Source organism: Heloderma suspectum, chromosome 4 (assembly GCF_057233095.1).
Source record: "Heloderma suspectum isolate Gila_16-S chromosome 4, 16-S_ref, whole genome shotgun sequence".
NCBI classification, from domain to species: Eukaryota; Metazoa; Chordata; class Lepidosauria; order Squamata; family Helodermatidae; genus Heloderma; species Heloderma suspectum.
Genome location: NC_139461.1, coordinates 311754808 through 311774082, shown reverse-complemented (window position 1 = coordinate 311774082; position 19275 = coordinate 311754808). Strand labels below are relative to the sequence as shown.

The 19275-nt window shown below is 47.1% G+C and overlaps 1 protein-coding gene across 4 annotated transcripts in view; it reads right to left on the bottom strand.

Moving 5' to 3' along the window:
* Positions 1-1157: 1157 nt before the first annotated feature.
* TTLL9 (tubulin tyrosine ligase like 9) overlaps positions 1158-19275 on the bottom strand; it is a 40985-nt gene continuing 22867 nt past the window's right edge. The window contains exons 6-14 of one of the 4 annotated variants that reach the window (XM_084854544.1): positions 16868-17008; positions 15284-15374; positions 14020-14060; positions 13833-13920; positions 12294-12352; positions 9270-9466; positions 4043-4156; positions 2651-2772; positions 1158-2022 (exon numbers count right to left, since the gene is read on the bottom strand). In XM_084854544.1, coding sequence (XP_084710670.1) covers positions 1952-2022; positions 2651-2772; positions 4043-4156; positions 9270-9466; positions 12294-12352; positions 13833-13920; positions 14020-14060; positions 15284-15374; positions 16868-17008 — 924 coding nt within the window. In that variant the 3' untranslated portion in view covers positions 1158-1951. The remainder of the gene's footprint in view (positions 2023-2650; positions 2773-4042; positions 4157-9269; positions 9467-12293; positions 12353-13832; positions 13921-14019; positions 14061-15283; positions 15375-16867; positions 17009-19275) is intronic. The other 3 variants (XM_084854545.1, XM_084854547.1, XM_084854546.1) reach the window with 3 other exon arrangements.

Genomic DNA, 19275 nt, shown 5'->3' with positions numbered 1-19275 from the left:
TCATCCCTCGGCTTCAGCTAAACATCTGCTGGTGCTTCTGCCAGCTTCAAAGGGGGCATGCCTTCTGGGGTTGTGGATGCTGATAATTGATTTGTGTTGAGGTAATCAACATTCCTGTTTGCATTAATTACTGGGAGTGGGGAGAAAGGTAGAGACCCTAAAATAGCAGCTTACAAATGAGAAGTTGTGAGCTCTGCTGATCCCATTTGACCTGAACGTCTTTCCGCTTGTCCCTTATTTCCGCCAGTAGGTGGCGCACTTTCCCACTCCCAGTGTCAGCCTGTGAGCGGCCGCATCAACCAGCTGCGCCACTTTTGGGGGGGGGGGGGGCGGCGCTCCCTTCGGGGGCTTAGGTTTAACGAGGTATTACAGAAGAGTTAGCTTGAAACCATTTGCATCCTGGCCTGGACGCTTCTTCAACGCGCTTCCTTAAAACCTGCTGTGGTCCTGCCTCTCTCCTCAGTCCATTCCCATCCACATTGTATTTATTTCATGTACAATCCTGGCACGCTCTCCAGGCGTGTTACCTACTTTTCTGATGATGAAATCACATGAGTTGTTGAGAACAGCTGCTGTAATACATGCAAGCCCCGCGCCCCTCGCGGCAACAGGAGCCAAATCTCTCGGCCTCAGGAATGCACCAGCTCCCCTGGGAAAAGCAGAAGCTGCTGTAGTAGCTTAGGTTGGCACTAGGGGGCAGCTGCCACAGGTGTGACTGGCTGAGGTCAAAGGGGGCCAGTGCAACCCTGTGACCTGCATGGGCAGACTCAGGTGGCCACTTTGGCCTAGGGAAGCCCTCGGGTAGGTTGTGTGGCGGCTGCTCTTGGGGCTCTAGCCTTTCTATGTCCTGAAACTTTCGAAGTGACCACTGAACCAGGATGCGGAGAAACTCGGAACTACTGACCCCAGAATGGCAGCCCAGGATGTGGTGAAACCATTGTTATCAGGGAAAGCAGAGGGGCATGGATGCAGATCAGCCCATCCTGCTAGACGGGTCTTCACCCCAGTTCCACCCGCAAGGTGCCAGTCGTATTCTTGGTGCCATCATCTTTGTACTGTGTCTGCCACAAATCTTAAAACTATTAGTTTAGCTTCTTTGTTCAGAATGGTGGGGAATTCATTCTGTATGTGCAAGACTCTGTTCAGGCTTATCTGTTCAACCTTTAAATTGTATTTGAGCAGAGCCATCCATTGAAGCCTTGTGCTTTGTTACAAGACATCCCCAAGTAGTAAAATCCATTAATCTCTAGCTTACTATAAAGTGGAGGTCTTGGCCTAGATACGTGCATTTAATGTGTTTTGTTTCAACATCCTCCCTAATGCTACAGCCATACATGTGCATAAAGAGCACATTTCTTTAGGACCAGCAGGCAGGCCAGGTTCTCTCGTCTCTTCCCACCCTGATGCCTTGACATCATTCTCTAATCATGAACCAAAGGAGCAGTTTTCTGGATTCACAGCAGTACTACATTAACTTTTATTTATGCTTCTTGCAATGTATTTGAATGAGGTGGTAGGCAGGAGTGTCTACCGGTGGGCTGCATCACTGTCCAGCTTTCAATGTGGATGTTGGCAGCTGCTTTGCAGTCACCAGTTGGCAGAGCAAAAATTGTATTGCCCCCCCCAGCCTCTCTCTTTTGGTGCAGTTAGAGTTAAGTACTGCTTGAGCCTGTCCTGGTGAGTCACTGATAAGCTCCTTGCCAGAGCACTGACGTTGTGCAAGGGACCTAACCTTGCAACATGTCCAGGTTAAAAGCCATTCTGGGCCTGTCTTTGGCCTGCCTGGTGGGAACAGGAATCTTTTTCACAAGGATGATCCCAAAGCCCTGGTAGTATGGGAAATCCCAGCAGCCACATGCTGAGACAGTCTCAGTTTAGCTGTGCAACAAAGGAGGAGCCTGTATGCACCTGACCTTTGACCATTTCTCTCCAGCAACACTGTGGCTGAGTGTTAAACTTTCTGCAGTGTCTGAAAAGACTTGAAAAGCTGCTTCAGCTGTTTCTTCCTGTCATTGTTGTAGCCTGGAATGAAAGAGATAACAAGGCATTATGTGTGACTTGTCCCCTCCGTAGAGTAAGTAGATAATCGGCTGCTCTAACTGAGCTGTGCTTCAGTTGGTTTGAAAGTACACCCAGAGGAAACCCTGGAGGCACCTCTCACCCCTTAGTGCTACCTGACAGTCTGTGATAGGCACAGAGCTTGATGGAAGTAGAGGTGGGGCAAGAGAGCCAAGTCTCTTCCATTCAGCATCAAGCCAAGAATGGACCACAAAATTGTGCTATGTTTATTATGTGCCTTTTAGGTATTTTCCAAGTGAAATGGATGGAGAGGTTGAGGCGTGTGTGATGGTTTAGAAGAGCTATACAAATGCAGTTTTAAAAAAATCTTATGATCATATCACTCTCATCTTTCAACAATACTGACTGAATCAGGGGCACTCGCTTAGGACAGCAAGGTTGATTCAGAAACAAGTCTCCTGAATAGCTTGTCAAGACCTATGCCCACCACTATCCAATGATGGGGAGTTTGCATGCCTCGTTTCAGATGTCTAGGGGGGAAAACAGAAGAGCTGCAACCTCTAGCATGTTCCGGCACTCCACCCTGACAAGAGTCCTGTCAATGCCTCCCAACGGCCATCCAGCTGAATACCTAGATGTGTGTTTGCCACAAAGCCGTTCATTGGTGTATCCAGATTCCCATCTCCTCTGCTGACAGGACCGTCATTCCATATAAGATCAAAGCCCCCAACACGCTTCTCTTTCCCCGTCAACCTGCAGGAACAAAGGCAGTACCTGATGGCTCCACTATGGGTAATCTGCGTTATGTCCCAAGTTGAGAATTGGTTGCTCAAAGGGCCAAATTCTGTAGCTAGACTAAAATATGAAAACACTTTCCATCCTGTAAGTGTTCCATGTGTGATGCCACGGCCTTAGCAGCCAGGAGGGCTCCAAAGCTGAGCTCGCTCTGTCCGTCCTGCCCTTCCATGCCTTGTTTGTGCTGCTTGCTGCACATCTCCCCCCTTGGCCTGCTGGATGGATTTCCTTCCTCTCCAATCCATGACCCTGAATTCCATCCAAGGGCATGTCAAGATTGTTGGCTGGGAGGACGGACATGGATTTAGTGCTTTTAGACTCCACCCTTCTTCCCATCCATATTGGGGAATACAGGAACCAGAATGGGGTGCAGTCAATGTGGCTGTAGTATTGCAACTGTTGTAATGCACGTAGTATGTATCATTTCTGTTGGCTTCCTACGCTTTCTGTTCAGTGCACAGCTGAGAATGCAGAAAACTGCTTCTCAGAGAGGATCACTCTGAAACAGATTGGTCCATCTGGGAGGGGCCATAGCTCAGTGTGACAGAGCATGTGCTTGTTATGCAGAAAGTCCCAGGTTCAATCCCAGGCTTCAGGAGGAAAGAATCCTGCCTGAAACCCTGGAGAGCCGCTGCCAGTCAGTGGTGACAATACTGGACTAAATGGGCAATGGTCTGACCCAGTATAAGGCAGCTTCCCATGTTCCTATGTTTATTGATCCAGGACTTGCCTGAGAAGATTTGGTTGCATATATTGCCTTCCTAGAATGCTACTAGCCATGAGTCCTTTAGAGGGAGTGGTTCAGGAACATAAATTTGGCTTCAGGAGAAGGCCAGGAAGAAGTCATCCCAAACAGGAGGTTGGGAATGTTAGAGAGGGGCAAGCCCCATCATGCTCATCCCAGGAGGATTGGATCATCATCCCCTGTGGGAAGAGGATAAAAACGGGAGCAGAACGGTGTAAAACGCCTCTCTTGATCTTGAGCTCTGGGCCTAATTTTCTGTATACGGGCCTTAGAGCACACAAGAAAACTGTGAAGTGGGAGCCCTAAGCAGAGCTCGCTTACATGCCTTGCGCATGTTGCCTACTTATTCTCATCAGCAGACTCCTGCTGCACCTCATGGAATAACGGGAAAGGCAGATGGGAAATGTTAATAGGTCTAAACAAAATGGAAAGCACAAATTGTGCCCCCCCCCCCAGAATGGCTGCCCAATGTGTTCTGCTCACCTGCCCTCCATGTCCACTATATTCAGTGTGTCCTCCAGGAGACGGGTCTTGAGTTCGTAGTCTTCCTGGCTGCTAGCAGTAAGGGAGGGGGAAGCGTTAACCTCTAGCAGCCACCTGCCAAGGGAAGGCAGAGCAGAATATCAGAGGCTGGAAGGAGCTACGCTGTCCATCTGCTTAATAAGCCTATTGCTGAGAAGGCAGATTTGAAGAGCCCTGAAGCTGGATCAGACCAAAGGTCCATCTAGTCTAGCGTTCTGTTCACACAGTGGCCAACCAGCTGCCTATGGGACTTGGTGTTGCTCTTTGCAAGAGTGGATCCATGCAGAGTTGGCACAGGGTGAGGCAGCCTCCTGAGCTCATAACCCATCCTTACTGTGTAGGCACGGTTGTCTGAAGCAGGTTGAGTCGTGCATGTGGCATAAGCCCACTTCACCCAGGCCAGACCCTCTTCAACATGGTGTCCTCACATGTTCCTCTTTTTATCATAGTAGTGAATGGTGTCCACTCACTCAGAGGGGAGGAAAGGGGTGTATTTGGGGACATAACTGGGTTGTACCCGTAGTGCGATTAGTTCCTTGGTGTCAGCAAGTTTTGCCCTCTCCCAACAATTATCCCACAGAGCTGAATGGAGCCACTAAGAATGCAGCCCAGTCTAATCTTCATCATCCTTCCCTGGATTCTCTTTCTTGGTCACGCTGCAGCATGATACACACACTAAAAGCCTGTTGAGCTCAAGAGGCAAAAAGACTTGAACTTTTGCTCCCTGCCATTCTGGACTTGTCCATCTTTTACTCCCACCTCCTTCCCTCTGTTCTTGAAATCAGAGGGTAAAGCAGAGGAATTAAAATGGCAGAGGAATTAAAATGGGCATTAAAATGGCAAATGTGGTTCAATGTAAGCGGCTGTAAAGTGATGCCTATTGGGGCATAAAATCATAACTATGTGGTGATGGTGTCTGACCTGTTTGTGACTGACTAAGAAAGAAATCTTGGGGTTGTGGTGGATAGTTCAATGAAAATATATCAAGCCAGAGTGTGGCTGCTGTGAAAAAGGCAAATTCCATTTGGGGCATCATTGGGAAAAAAACTGAAAATAAAACTGCCAGTATCATAAGGTCCTCATAGAAATCTATGGTGTGACCACACTTGGAGCGCTGTGTCACTCACTATACCTCAGAAAAAATATTGTAAAGCTGGAAAAGATGCAGAAAAGGCAACCGAAATGACCAAGGGACTGGAGCAACTCCTCAATGAGGAAAGGTTACAACGTTTTGGTCTTTTTAGCTTAGGAAAGGGGCGGCGGCGGGGGGGGGGGGGACATGATACAGGTGAATACAATTATGCATGGTTTGGAGGAAGTGGACAAGGAAAGGTTTTTCTCCCTTATAATGTGGTTGTCAAATAAAGATGATTGGTGGGAGATCCAGAATAAGAGGAAGGACGTCTTCAAATAGCACATAATTAAACTGCAGAATTTGTTCCCACAAGATTTAGTGATGGCCACCAACTCAGTTGGCTTTAAAAGGGGATTGGACAAATTCATGGAGGAGAAGGCTACCAATGGCTACTAGTCCTGATGGCAATACGTTACCTCAGGTTCAGAGACAGTGTGCTTATGTACATCAGTTGCTGGGGAACATGGGCGGGAGGGGGGTGTGGCAGTCATGTCCTGCTTGTGGGCTTCCCATGGGCATCTGGGTGACAACTTTGGGAACAGAATGGTGGACTACAGAGGCCATTGTTCTGACCCAGCATGGCTCTTCTTCTGTTCCTGTGTTATCATGAACGCTTCGTCCCATGTAACTCAATGAGCAACAGTGACAGCCAAGCCATACCCTGGCTCAATAGCTGTGCTCTGGGTTCTGTTTCTCAGTCACGCAGAGGGTGACAGAATATCAGGAACTGCCTGGAATATGTATAGATACAGATTTCTGCCCAGAGACACTCTGAGAAAGAACCAATAAATAAATCAAGCAGCTGGACTACAGTTACATGACAAGGTGCCTGGATTTGTGACTCAGACTACGCAAGTTGTCTCAGCCTGCTCCGTGTAGCTCTGAGCACAGCAGACAAGAATGCAGAGCTAGGGCCTGGCTGCTCCAGACTGGGGCTGCTTGGCGTCTGGCTTATTGGCTCCTTTTAAATAAAGCTGTCCCCAGAGCAGTAGTGGAGGCACAAGAGCAATGCTGACAAGCCACTAAGGGTGCTAATTGAGCCACAACACTGGGGGGGGGGGAAGAGTGCAAAAGAGTGAGACCAAAAGGGCAATGCTCAAAGGAGCACGGCAGATTTCAGTTTGATTGTGCCAGATGTCCCTGTCAAGGAAAAAAAATGTGGCTGACATGCAAGGAGGCATGATAAGGCACATCTCTAACTTGCAGATCATTTCTCCCCTTGTCTTCCAGTTTCTCTCACTTTGGATAATACAATTCATTGGCAAGAAGCACATAACATTTAGCTCTCTCCATGACCGGCAATTACCCCTACAAACACAAGGTTTCAACCGGTGTAATTCTCATGGCACATCCCAAAGGGCCCCTGGTGATAGAGCTGAGAATTCCTTTGAAGAGCCCTATTCTCCACAGCTGTACAATTTACTCTTTTCCCAGGGAGGGGAGAGGGCAGCAACACATTTAAATAAAGCCTTAGGCTGCAACCCTACACCCACTTTACCTGGGAGTATGCCCTACGGAACTCAATCCTATACACGCCCCACGGAACTCAATCCTATACACGTCTGCTCAGAAGTAAGGCGCATGTAGGATTGCGCTGGAAGGGTATAGCAAAGATATGCTCAAAGTCCTCCTTTCATTATGTGCCCCTTCTTTAGTTATCCTGTTCATTGTGTGGCCCCGGTTCAGTTCTGTGTCGGTGTGAACGCAGCTCTTTTTACTGAAGCATCTGAAGGGACGTTTCTCATTCCTCTCTTTGATGCTGACACATTTCAGCACCGGCTGCCTTTGTGGTGGGTGACAGCAACTGTTCTTCAGGTGGCTTCTTGAGGTGTTCCAGAGCCAGTGATGCAGCAGGGTCATCCTAGACCCTCGGCCTAATGGTCTCATGGGGACCGCCTTTGCATGGCCATGGGCATCACTTCAGCTGTGAACCACACCACTCACATTTCTCTTTGCCCCCAGCTACCACTCCATGCTTTACAACTACTTCTGCATGCCTGATACGTTAAAACAACAAAAACAAAACGGTTTGCCAACCTTGATTGGAACCCCCCCCCCCCCCACAATTCTCTGAGCTGTGCAGTTTTGTATTTTCAACTCACTTAAATCATAATACCATCCTGTCTACAGGAATAAAATGGAGTTTGCTTTTGCTGCCCTGATGCCCTGCCACTCTCTGGGTGGTAATTCCAGGGCATTTTGGGGCCCTGGACTTTGGCCCCAAGATCCAGCCCTGGTTGGATCACTGTACAGAGCTCCATGTGCCTGAAAAGCTTGCTATCCAAGTGAAGTCTCAAGAAGCTGAATGTGGGAAATGTTGTGCATGCTCACTCGCTCTCTCATAGCCAGTGGCAGCATTTCTAGCCATCTTTGGTTTGGTCTTTGATGCTTCCTAGATTGAGAAGACCTCTGCCTTCCCACTACTGGGTGGAACCCCTGGAGATTGCAGCATTTTCTGTGGTAGAGAGTATGTATATGCAGCAGTTTTAAAGGCTGTCAGCGGTTTGTCCTATGTGTAGGGAGGCACTGCAACTGGATGGCAGAGCACAGGCTTTGTTTGGGGAAGGTCCCAGGTTCAATCCCTGGTATCTTCAGATAAGGACCTTAGTCAGCAGGGCTAGGAAAGAACCTGGCTTGAGACCTTGGAGAGCTCCTGCCTATCAAAGCAGATAATAGTGGGCTAGACAAGACAGATGATTGGCCTGCTTCAATGTAAAACAAGATTATCTCCATGCCTGCAGTCGCGAACTTTAGCTCGTGTTGGTCATATATCTGCTTCTGCCCATCAGCATCACAACAGCTGTAACAAACCCAAGGCCCAAACCGTTTCTCTCCTACGTTCCCTCATGTCTGCCCAAAGTCTCCTGTGTCCCCAGTCTCAATGGCAACCCAACATGTAGGCTTCACTTTGCATAACTCCATCTGAAGATTTTGCTCCTTTAGGTGATCCAGTCTCCCAAGAAAGCCAAAGGAGATGGTTCCCATTTATACCTATGGGCCAGCTTTGCTGGGCTGTTATGACCAGTTCCTCTGCCTATGTAAGGAACCACAGGTATCCCAAGGAAGGCTTATTCTCCACTTGAAGTGCTGGGTTCCCCTTTCCTCTCCCAGCCCCCTTCTTGAATCTTCAGAGATCAAAAGAATTGAGTTTTCCCAATGCCTGTTGTGTCTCCTCCTTAGTCGCCATCCATAAATTGCCAGGGGGATAAGCCCTGTGGTTTGCAGGTGAGCTGAAGAGAGATGCTTCGCTTTCATACGTGAATTACTGAAAGTACCTTTAGACAATATCGAGTGTCAGAACTAGTTAGAAAACCTATTTTTATTGTTTTGTTGATGAAATTTCATATTTCTTTCACTCTCTTACTTGGAAGTTAAATAAATCTGTATCTTTGGACCTCTGGAGCTGATTAAGTCTCCTTGTCTAGGCTCCGAATTGGTCTTACCTGCACCGCCTTAGCCATTTTTCTCACGTGGAAAAGCTTTTAAGGAATGTTTCAACAAGGGCTAGGCAATGTGTGGCTGTGCTGGCTAGGGCTGATGGGAGTTGTAGGCCAAAACACCTAGAGGGCTACAAGTTGCCCAACCCCCGTTTAAAGGAAGCCTGTAAGGAGGACTATTCTTTCCACAAGTGCATACCACAAGTAAGAATTCTCCATGTGTTCAGACTAAAGTATTAATGGTGGATGGTGGTAGCACTACCCAGGAGTAAATAACACAAACAGAGTCTTGCAGCCTGTCCTACTCAAAGGAGGGTGGAAGTGCACACACTCATAATCGCAGCAAGGATCATTGTATTTTGTGTGGTGGTGGGAACAGCGACGGCAATGCATCCTGAGGATCGGCTGTGGGTATCTGTGAATACTTTATTCAGAACTTCTGGAGGAACGTATTCTCATAACTCTGCAATCTTTCCCCTACTTTCCTCAAATTGTCTGTGGTCACCATCCCAGTTCCTGCCAACCTGCCCTGCCCATAAGCCAATGTTGGACTACAGAATTTGGACTACAGAATTCACAACCTTCCCCCCACCCACCCCGCCGTCCCCATCCTTACGGTTTGAGGTCCTGGTCAATCAGGATATCGTAACCATAGAGCTCAAAGCAGTGCTTGTCACTGATGATCACTTTCTGGACACTCTGCAGGCTCTTGATGAAAATGTTGTCCATCTCAGAAAAGAGGATCTCCACATCTTCTGCTCCATGCTTGGCTGTCAGGTATAGGCGGAACTGCTGGATCATCCACTTGCAGCCCTGCCAACAAAGACAGCCAGAATAGTGTACTATAGTGGGTAGAATGTTGTTCTTGGACTGGGGAGACCTGGGCTCAAATCCCCATTCAGCCAAGCAGCTCCCTAGGGTATTGTGTCTCAGCCTAATCTACCTCACATGATTACTGTGAGACTAAAATGGAATATCGCCCATGTACATCGCACTGATCCCTATGGATGAAGGGTGACCCAAACAACCACGAACTGCTGCAGATGCTGCATATATAGGCCTGGCTGGCCATCTAGGTTTTTGCAGGGTTGGAACTGAATTTTCATCACAAGGCTGTTTCTGTTTTTGTGGTGGGCCAGCAACTGAGAGTACTACTATAATGTCAAGCGTGTTAGGCACTGTATGGAACAAAGTACTAGTGCAATCCCTGCCCCCCAAAGTATTACAGTGAAGATTAGACTGACAAGACACAGCAGGATGCAGATGGACAAATGGGTAGCATGGGGTAGGGTGGGGGTGTGAGGGTTGTATATACACAAGTCAGGTGAGGACAGGATGATTCAGAAGATGTTTTCTTGCAGGAGAGGTACATGGCTCACTGAATGGAAAGGAAGAGTCTTCCCAGCATACTGAGTAGTATGACAAAGGGCCCAGAGGTGGAAGAAGGCAGAGAAAAACAGGGCTGATGGCCATTGAGCTTGTGTGAAGGAGAGAGACTGAGGACTGATTCTTGTGGGAGAAGCATGGCTGCCCCCAGCCAGGGGCTCCATCCCATGCTCCCCCAGGAATATAGGCATGCATATGCCAGCTGTAAGGAGCAGGGTCAAACAAGGCATACATCAATGTTGCCACTCCCCTAGTACAAGAATCTGTATGCAGATGAGGTGCAAAGAGGAATAGGAGGAGATAAAAAGCCAGAAGAGAGATGGAGGGCTTTAAAAGTACTAGGAGTTGGAAACTGACACAGGGAATTCTAGGAAGCCAGTGCAGAGAGAAACAGAGATGTAATCAGAGCCATAGCAGAGAAGGGTGACTAAGCAAGGGAGTTCTGAAGAATCATAGAATAGTAGGGTTGGAAGGGGCCTACAAGGCCATCGAGTCCAACCCCCTGCTCAATGCAGGAATCCAAGTCAGAGCATCCCTGACAGATGGCTGTCCAGCCTCATCTTGAACGCCTCCAGTGTGGGAGAACCCACTGCCTCCCTAGGTAGTTGGTTCCATTGTCGTATTGCTCTAACAGTCAGGAAGTTTTTCCTGATGTTCATCTGGAATCTGGCTTCCTGTCACTTGAGCCCATTATTTCGTGTCCTGCACTCTGGGATGATGGAGAAGAGATCCTGGCCTTCCTCTCTGTGACAGCCTTTCAAGTACTTGAAGAATGCTATCCTATCTCCCCTCAGTCTTCTCTTCTCAAGGCTAAATAGGCCCAGTTCTTTCAGTCTCTCTTCATAGGGCTTTGTTTCCAGTCCCCTGATCATATTTGTTGCCCTTCTCTGAACCCTCTCCAGCTTGTCTGCATCCTTCGTAACGTTAGGTACCCAGAACTGGACACAGTACTCCAGATGAGGCCTAACCAGTGCTGAGTAGAGGGGAACTGGTACTTCACGGGATCTGGAAGAAGGAAAGCCTGGTAGGGGTTACACAAAAGGTCAAGGGTTTCCTGATGCTGGTGGACTTAAAACTCCTACTTGGTCCCTCCAGATGGGAATCCCCAGCTCTTCTGGCTATAGATGAGCACATGGAGGTAATGGTGGGGGGCAGTCTTGAAGTGCTGTTGCCATGCTCAGTCGAAATCTACCTTTATTCCTCCTGAAGTGAACTCTTCAAAAAACTCATTCTGCACCAGCGTCATTTAGAATGGGGAAAACCTGGCTGTGAATAGTACACGTTGGCTTACCTCCTATGACAGCAGTTCCCAACCTGGTGCCCCCTAGATGTGTTGGACTACAACTCCCATAATTCCCAGCCAGCATGGTCATTGCCCATGAGTTAATCAACTCATGGGCCATGATTAATCCAAGGTAAATCAATCTATGATATCCCGTATGCACTTTCCTCCCACTTCCAATGCCCAGATTGGTTTTGTAATGGTTTTAAAATGTCTGTGACATCTTAAAAAAATGAGGTGGAAGATAAAAATTAATGTGCCACTTGAAATGTGCATTTGCCACTTTTACAAAAAAGATGGATGACCCTCCTGACATTGGGAGGAGGAGCAAGACTGGAGGCTAAAGTAGCATTTGACTCGCTAGTATATATATGTGCTGGGCAAGTTGTGAAGTCAGGATGAAGCTGGACTCACAGGTGCAGAATCTGCTGTGAGTCCAACACATCTAGGGGGCACCAGGTTGGGAGCTGCTGTCATAGGAGGTAAGCCAATGTTACAATGTTACATGCAAAGCACCTTGTTAAAATGTTACATGCAAAATGTTAAAATGTTACATGCAAAGCACCTTGGAGAGCTCCTTTAGAGTTCTGACTAAAACCTGGAGCAGATTCACCACCCCACTGGCATCGGAGCCACCAGCCTCCACTGGTTACATGTCTCTTTCATCCCAAGTCACTGGTCTTGTTGTTGCTGCTATTGCAGCCACACAAATAATGAGCAAGTGTTTGAACCATGGTCTCTCACATTCAAAACACCCCTGGATAAGTTTGAGCTGCCAGCTTCCTGAGTCACTTCTCGTTTTTGAAATATGTGGTTTGATTGTGGGATTGCTGTAGGTTTTGTTTTTGTTGCAGTATTTATACTGCTTTTGATTTTATGTATTTGTTTTGCCTACTGTAAGCCACCCACAGAATGTTACATTATGCAGCAGCATACAAATCTTGGAAGAGAAATAAATGGAACATTGCTCACCTTCTCGGGATCATAGTCAGGGGCCGTCTTCTGCACTGCTACATTTGTTAGGTGAACATCTGGCATGAAGGAGGTAAGGACTGTATACATGGACAGGGATGCTCTCAGCTTCTGAAAGATGAACCTGGCTCCTAAAACAGTCTCATTTAGTTCCAGCTTCCAGTTCATTTATCCTCCCACCCACCTAGTTGGACACCTGGACACAACCCAGAGAACCATGCATCTTGCCATGAATGTCAGACAGCTGAGATTTAAAGCTGAAGGTGTTGTTAGAGTCCTCTGAGGTGGACTTCCTGCCCTTCAAGGCCGCCCAGTTGGGAGCTAGAGGGCTGATCAAGGCCTGGATTCACACATACTGTTATTGTAGGTATATGCCGAAGATGTTTTGTACACTTGGCAATGTCAAATGCAAACAACAAACAGGGACAAACTTATATTTGCAAATAGGTGCACCTGACACATACAATGTTTAGGAAGCCACGTTTGGCTGAGGCTCTCTGGGTCTCAGGGTCCTTCTAGTGGCAAATCTGGGCTTATCCTGCATCATGAGTGAAAAGGCCCAAGGGGCCAAGCTATACATGATGTTAACTGCCTCACTGAAAGTTGTGGGTCTCTTTTTATTAAGTAGTGAGGCAGAGGGGGCAACAGGAATGGGACTGCAGCAGTGCACAGGGAGGATTTTTGCTAAAGCTTCCTCCCTTCTTGCCATGGTCCTGTCAAAAATCACCTGTCCCGAAGCTGCTACTTGCTGCAGAAAGGAAGCTCCTGTTGGTGGCAATGGGAGCTTCCCTTCTGACCCAAATGGTGGGTTGGGGTGGAGCAGGGAACAATTCTTGTTGGAACTGTTAATTCCCCTTCCCTCATGGTCCTGCCCCTGCCCCCCCCCCCAGCTATTTAGCCACGGTTGTAGCTCAGTGGCAAAGCACAGGTGCCACATGGCATGCCAAAGGTGCCACATGGTGCCACGTGGCATGCCATGTTCAGTCCCTGGCATCTCCAGCGAGGGCCTGCATGAAACCCCAGAGAGCTACTGTCTGTCAGTGTAGCAGAGGCAATACCAAGCCAGATGGACCAGCGGCCTGACTCGGGACATGGCAGCTCCCCAGGCAGTGACACAACTGGCGTCCCGTACAGCAGGGATGGTAGCCTTTCAGATGTTTATTTATTCATTTCATTTCTCTACCGCCCAATGGCCAAAGCTCTCTGCAGTCAGACTGCAGTTCCCATCATCCCAGACCACTGGCTGTCCTGGCTGGGGCTGATGGGAGTTGGGAGTCCAACAACGTATTGAGGGCCGTAGGTTCCCCATCCCTGATGAGCAGTGGCTGTGCTGGACTGCAACACCTCTGGAGAGCACCAGGCTGGGGAAGGCTTCCCTTTGCTGTCTGGCCAGGTCTGCACTCAGGGGCCCTGCAGTCGGCACAGCTGGCTTCCTGCCCTAAGCCCACGGGCTTCCTGCTTTCCCTCACTCCAGCCACTGGCACAATACATTCCATTCTGAAGCAGCCTGTGGGAAGGGCGGCATCCAGGTCAGGATACAATGGTCATCGATGGTATTCAGAGTGAAGCGTGTATTGGAGAAGCGAGCAAAGCCATCTCGGTACAGCCAAGCTTTGAGTGGGATGTACTGAGAGAAAAGGAAACTGGTGATGAGAGGCAAGGCCCTCCCAGCTAGCCATCACATTGACCAGGGTGGGGTGGGGGGCGTGCAAGCTTGCTCACTCACCGACATTACTAGGACATACACCCTCAAGTCAAACTTCCGACCTGTGAACCAAAGAGAAATAGCTTTATAGTGCCTTTCCCTGCCTGTGCTATTGATTCCTCATGCGCCAGGAGCATGGCATTGGCATGACATTTAGCTTGTAATGCCTTGGGGCACAGATCTGTCTCTGGGGTAAGTACATCACCATGTACAATGACAGCATCATGATAATGACGACGATAGAAGGAAGAAAGTATTGAAACAGGGAAATCCAAAACCCTGCTGGGAAACACCCAGGAAGCCATAATAGAAAAAAATCAGCTGCAGCACCCATTCATTTGTATGCCACTTTTCCACAAGAATGTGCCCAGACAGCTCACAACTTATGAACAGCGATAAATGTAACAATTCACAAAACACAGTCAGAATGGTTAAAAATGACTATAGTGTCAATAAGTAAATACGTAAGAAAAATGGCACTCAATCCGTACACTGTTGAATAAAAATGAACTGACCTAATTCAACACAGAAATACCTGACAAACAGATCTCCATTCCACAGAGGCAATTTAGGGTTCTCTACAATTAGCATCCAAACACTGGTTGGCAGCCACACCCCTCTCTTGTGGATGGAGGCTCATCAGTAAAGTAGCTAAAAGCAGGTTAAAGCAGAAACTGAAGGTTTATTTATTTATTCGAATTGTATCTCATCTTTCTAGCAAGAAAATGGCTACTCAAGGCTGCATAACTGCTGCAAATAGTTATACAACAAAGACTACAGGTACAGACACTTGTAGAAAAGTCAAAGATAATCAGGAACATTATTATTACTATTACTATTATTATTAATTTAATTCTATGCCACCCAATAGCCAAAGTTCATTCACAACTATAGAACTGTAATAGCTTGTTGCCCTGTCTTATCCAGTGCAGAACAGCTTATCACATGTAATGAGTTGCAAAAATGATTCCCCTCAAACTGGGTCTCAATTGCAGGCAGTTGCTTGCAGACATTGGAGCATATTTCTGACTTGTCAAACGGGAGTGATCTGCTAGTCTCCTCGCTGAGGGCAAGAGTGGGCACTATCCCATGAATGTCTCCTTTATGCCCAACCCCTTTTTTAGGCTAGCTATTTTAAGCAGAGTGGAGTGAATATAATTTCCACTGGAGCGGTGTATGCATGAGCTCCAAGAACTGTTAATTTGCCCCTCCTTAGTGATGAAGACATCGTTAGCAGGGAAATCATATTTTGGACTGGTACAGAGGCTGTGGGTGAGCAACTTACCACCTATTAAATAAGGATTCTCGATATAGCGCTGAGCTACATAATTCTCTACTGGAATTTCATCTTTCTGGTCATCGAGGCGAGCACCATCCTGTGAAAGAAATTGGGTGACATGCTTAGATCAGGAAGAACAGAAGCAACATCTAAGGGAGGTTCTCCTTAACTTTGCTCTTGCTAACCCTCAGGATCAGGTTGATTGCTAGATTTGGGGCCTGGGAAGGAAGTTTTCCTGCAGTTCAGATTTACTGTTGCCTCTGGTGAGGGTTTTGCCTTTGTTCACAGTTGTGCTGCTTGTTCGTGGCATGCACAGAGAAATACAGAATCACAGGAGGGACCAAAAGACCATCTATCCAAATTGGAGGAGTGCCTCCCATACAGTTACCCAAACATCTAGACCACGATGTGCACCCCACCAAAGTGCTGCTGAACAATAGATCTGAGCCACATGATATAGTAGAAGGCATAACCCACACCCAATTCAAGGTCATTAGGTTTCCCCACCGGAAGAAAAATTATTTACAAACCCCAATTATGGAGATCAATCATGTCCTGAACGTGAAGGACCAGACCTTCAAGGACTGAATGACTACCACATGTGTGGCTCAAAAGGAATAGCCCCATTATGTGGATCTTCCGATATGACAATCAGAAGATTCTGCCTGTCTGGTGGGATTTAAACTGAACTAAGATCCCGGGTGGGTGTGCTGCCCAGAGCAAGTAGTGGTATGCTCAGCACCCTCTCCAGACTTGAATCCCCAGGTATCTCTGGCATGAGAAGCTATGACAGCATATAGAACAGGGATGGGGAACCTTCAGCTTGCAGGCCAAATGTGCCCCCTGGGGGGTTCTCCATCTGGGCCACAAGCTTCTTTTGCTGTCACCTCTGATCTACACTATAGAATTTCACAAGTCTATACTGTCCAGTGGAAGCCAAGACTATGACTTTGTTTGCACGTAATGATAACCCATAGTTTGGGTTGTTGAATTCTAGGTTATCATGATATGTGAACACAGTTGCACTAACAAACAATGATTTGTTAACCACAAACAACCCAAAAAAAGAATCCATGGCTTGTTGTTGGGTTGTGAACTTGGGCTGTTTAAACCATGGCCTGTCGTTACATGTGAATGCAGAACTGTGGGTTGTTTATGGGTTGTTTCACCAGGCTACAAAGGCTAAGGGATATAAGCAGGATATAAGTAATAAAAACTTCAGCCACTCTACATGCCAGAACTACAATGTCACAAAGGCATTTGGGATATAAGCAGAGAGTGGGCAGAGGAAGGAAATTGAGAACCTAGGAATTGAGAAAACAAACCATGGTTTGTTCAGTTGTCTGCCAGACAAACCCTGGGTAGGGCAACAAGCCATGGGTTAAATAAACCATGGCGTAGTGTTATGTGTGAACCAGGCCACAGAATCTCATGGGGCTGGAAGAGACCAAATGCTCCCAGGTCCACCACCTCACCTGTGGTGGGATGACCCACACTTTAGCCCCATATATTGATCTAACTGATAAGCAAAGAGCAGGAGAAAACAAGGGGTCCTAGCCCCTAGCAGCCTGATGGAAAGGTGTTGCTCACCGAGCAAAACTTTAAAGTGGGCTGTTCCCAACTAATCCCTTCCTGAGAGGTGAGAAGAAGGAGGCATCTCACCTTCCTCCAGTCAATCACATCCTTGAGTTTCCGGAAGAGAAAAATGCCTCTCCCTTGAGACCGGGCAACCTGCAGGAGAGGGAGAAAACCATTACTCACCCTTCATCCAACTGGTCTTTTTGGCCTGCAAAAAGCAAGCACCGATGAAGTGCTGCTTGCTCACATACTTCACATATGTATCTTCAAAGGCATAAAGGCTGGAAGATTCCTTTCCCCAAATGAAAACAAAGATCCTTAGGAAGCTGAATTTTGCAGCCAATACCAGTTTCTGGGGCTTTTCTCCAGAACTGCTGCAGACACACAGGCTCATCCTTGGGTGCAAGATGGTTAATAGGAGACCCAGGCAGTCGACTTTCCTGCAGTAGCACTGGCCATGGCTTCATTGGTCTGGTCACTGGTGCATTTGGATAAAACAAACAAACCTGCCTTATACCAGGTCATACTTTTTGCCCATCTAAGCCTAGTACTGTCTACTGACTGAAGGGTACTTTTTCAGGCAGAAAAAAATAATATTTAAAACCTTTTTATACTGCCCTTCATTTTACTTAGGATTTCAGAGCACTGTACAACCAAATTAAATTACAACATAGATACAATAATGGAACAATACAAAATGCATAACAATTAAAAATACAACTAATTAAAATGCCTGGGTTAATAGAAGCATGGGGGAAAACCTGATCTTTAAAAACAACAACCCCAAACCGGAGATGCCAGGGACTGATCCTGGTACTTAATGAGTGCAAAGCATGCACTTTACCACTGAACTACATACATGTAACCTTCAATCTTCTACCAGTGAGCTCTGGTCCCTCCCTTATTCAGAAATAATATCCTTGTATTTACAGCATGTCATTTCCTGTGGAGGTATGGAATATCCTTACTGAAATAATACCTGTAGCTCAGAGGACCCTCTGAGCCTTCTCTACTTAACAGATGCTTTCCGTGGCTCCATTACTGAAGATCTTGTAAAACAAAAAGCATACTAAAAAAACCCTTGAGCTCTTTGGGAAGAAGACAAGAAAGAGGGGCCTGATGTGTCTCAAAACCAGCCATCCACAAACCTCCCAGCTGCAGCTCAGTGGAACGCCAATGCTGCTTGCCTTCTCCCTGCTGTGTTTCTAAAGCTGACAATGCTATTTTATTTAGCAATATAAAAGGGAATGCTTGATGGTGTGCCATGATATAAAGGTTTTACGGGCACAAATTTCGGATGGTGGCATTACTCATGAGTGGTGGTGCCATGGATGAATTATGCCGGCCATCCCCAAGGAGAGCCAGTAAAATCTTTACGGCACTGCATGTTACTACTATACAGTCTGTCTCTTCCACATTTCAGGCAAAAGTTTCCTTTGCTCTTGCAAGTATTTGGGAAAGTTTTTATTAGGACTTGTGTGTTTATTTCACAGCCATTTTCCTTGTAAATCAAGAGCTGCTGGAGTTACCCTTGAAATATTTGCAGCCGAGAAAATTATTCACAATGGAATGGCATTCTTATCAATCCATCAGCTGTTTTGGGGGCATTATAAGAACACAGGAAGATACCTGCTGGTTCAGGCCAAAAGGCCATCTAGCGTAGTATCCTCTATTCTGTTTCCTATGGCCAGCCAGGTGCCTCCACAAAGTCCACAAGCCAGGGGATAAGGCAACATGTTGTCTCTCCCCAGTACCTGAGGATTCTGTACATGAAAAATTCCATTTCACTGTCTAGCCACTAACAGACCTATTTCCTGCCATGAATTTGTCTATTCCCCCTTTAAAGGTATCTAAGCTATTTGCTATCACCACATCTTGTGACAGTGAATTCCATCAATTATGCCAGCCTTCCCCAACCTGGTGCCCTCCAAATGTGTTAGATTACAACTTCCATAATCCTCCAGCCAACATAGTAGTCGAACACATCTGGAAGGCATCTGGTTGGGGAAGGCTGGCATAATTGATGGAATTACGTTCCATAAATTATGCCAGACCTTCACTGCCTGAAGGTCTCCCCCTTTATCTGCCCTGAATCTCTCACCAATCAGCTTCCTTGGATGATCCCATTGGGTTCTAATATTGACCTGGTTCACATGACATGCCAGGTTCACCATGGGTTACTTAGTAACCCATGATGAGCTGCGCCATCCGCAGCTGCCATTATGAATATGCATCCCGCAATGGGGTTGTGCTGTGTCAACCGAACCGGACTGCTGTGGGAGATTCAAGGGTTAAACAACACTCACATAACCCTTGGTTTGTAGTAGGGTTATTTGAGGGTTGTTTAACCCTGTAACAACCCACAGTGGTTAGGTTCAGACAACACACTGCAACCCCACAGGGGTTGCATATTCATAGTG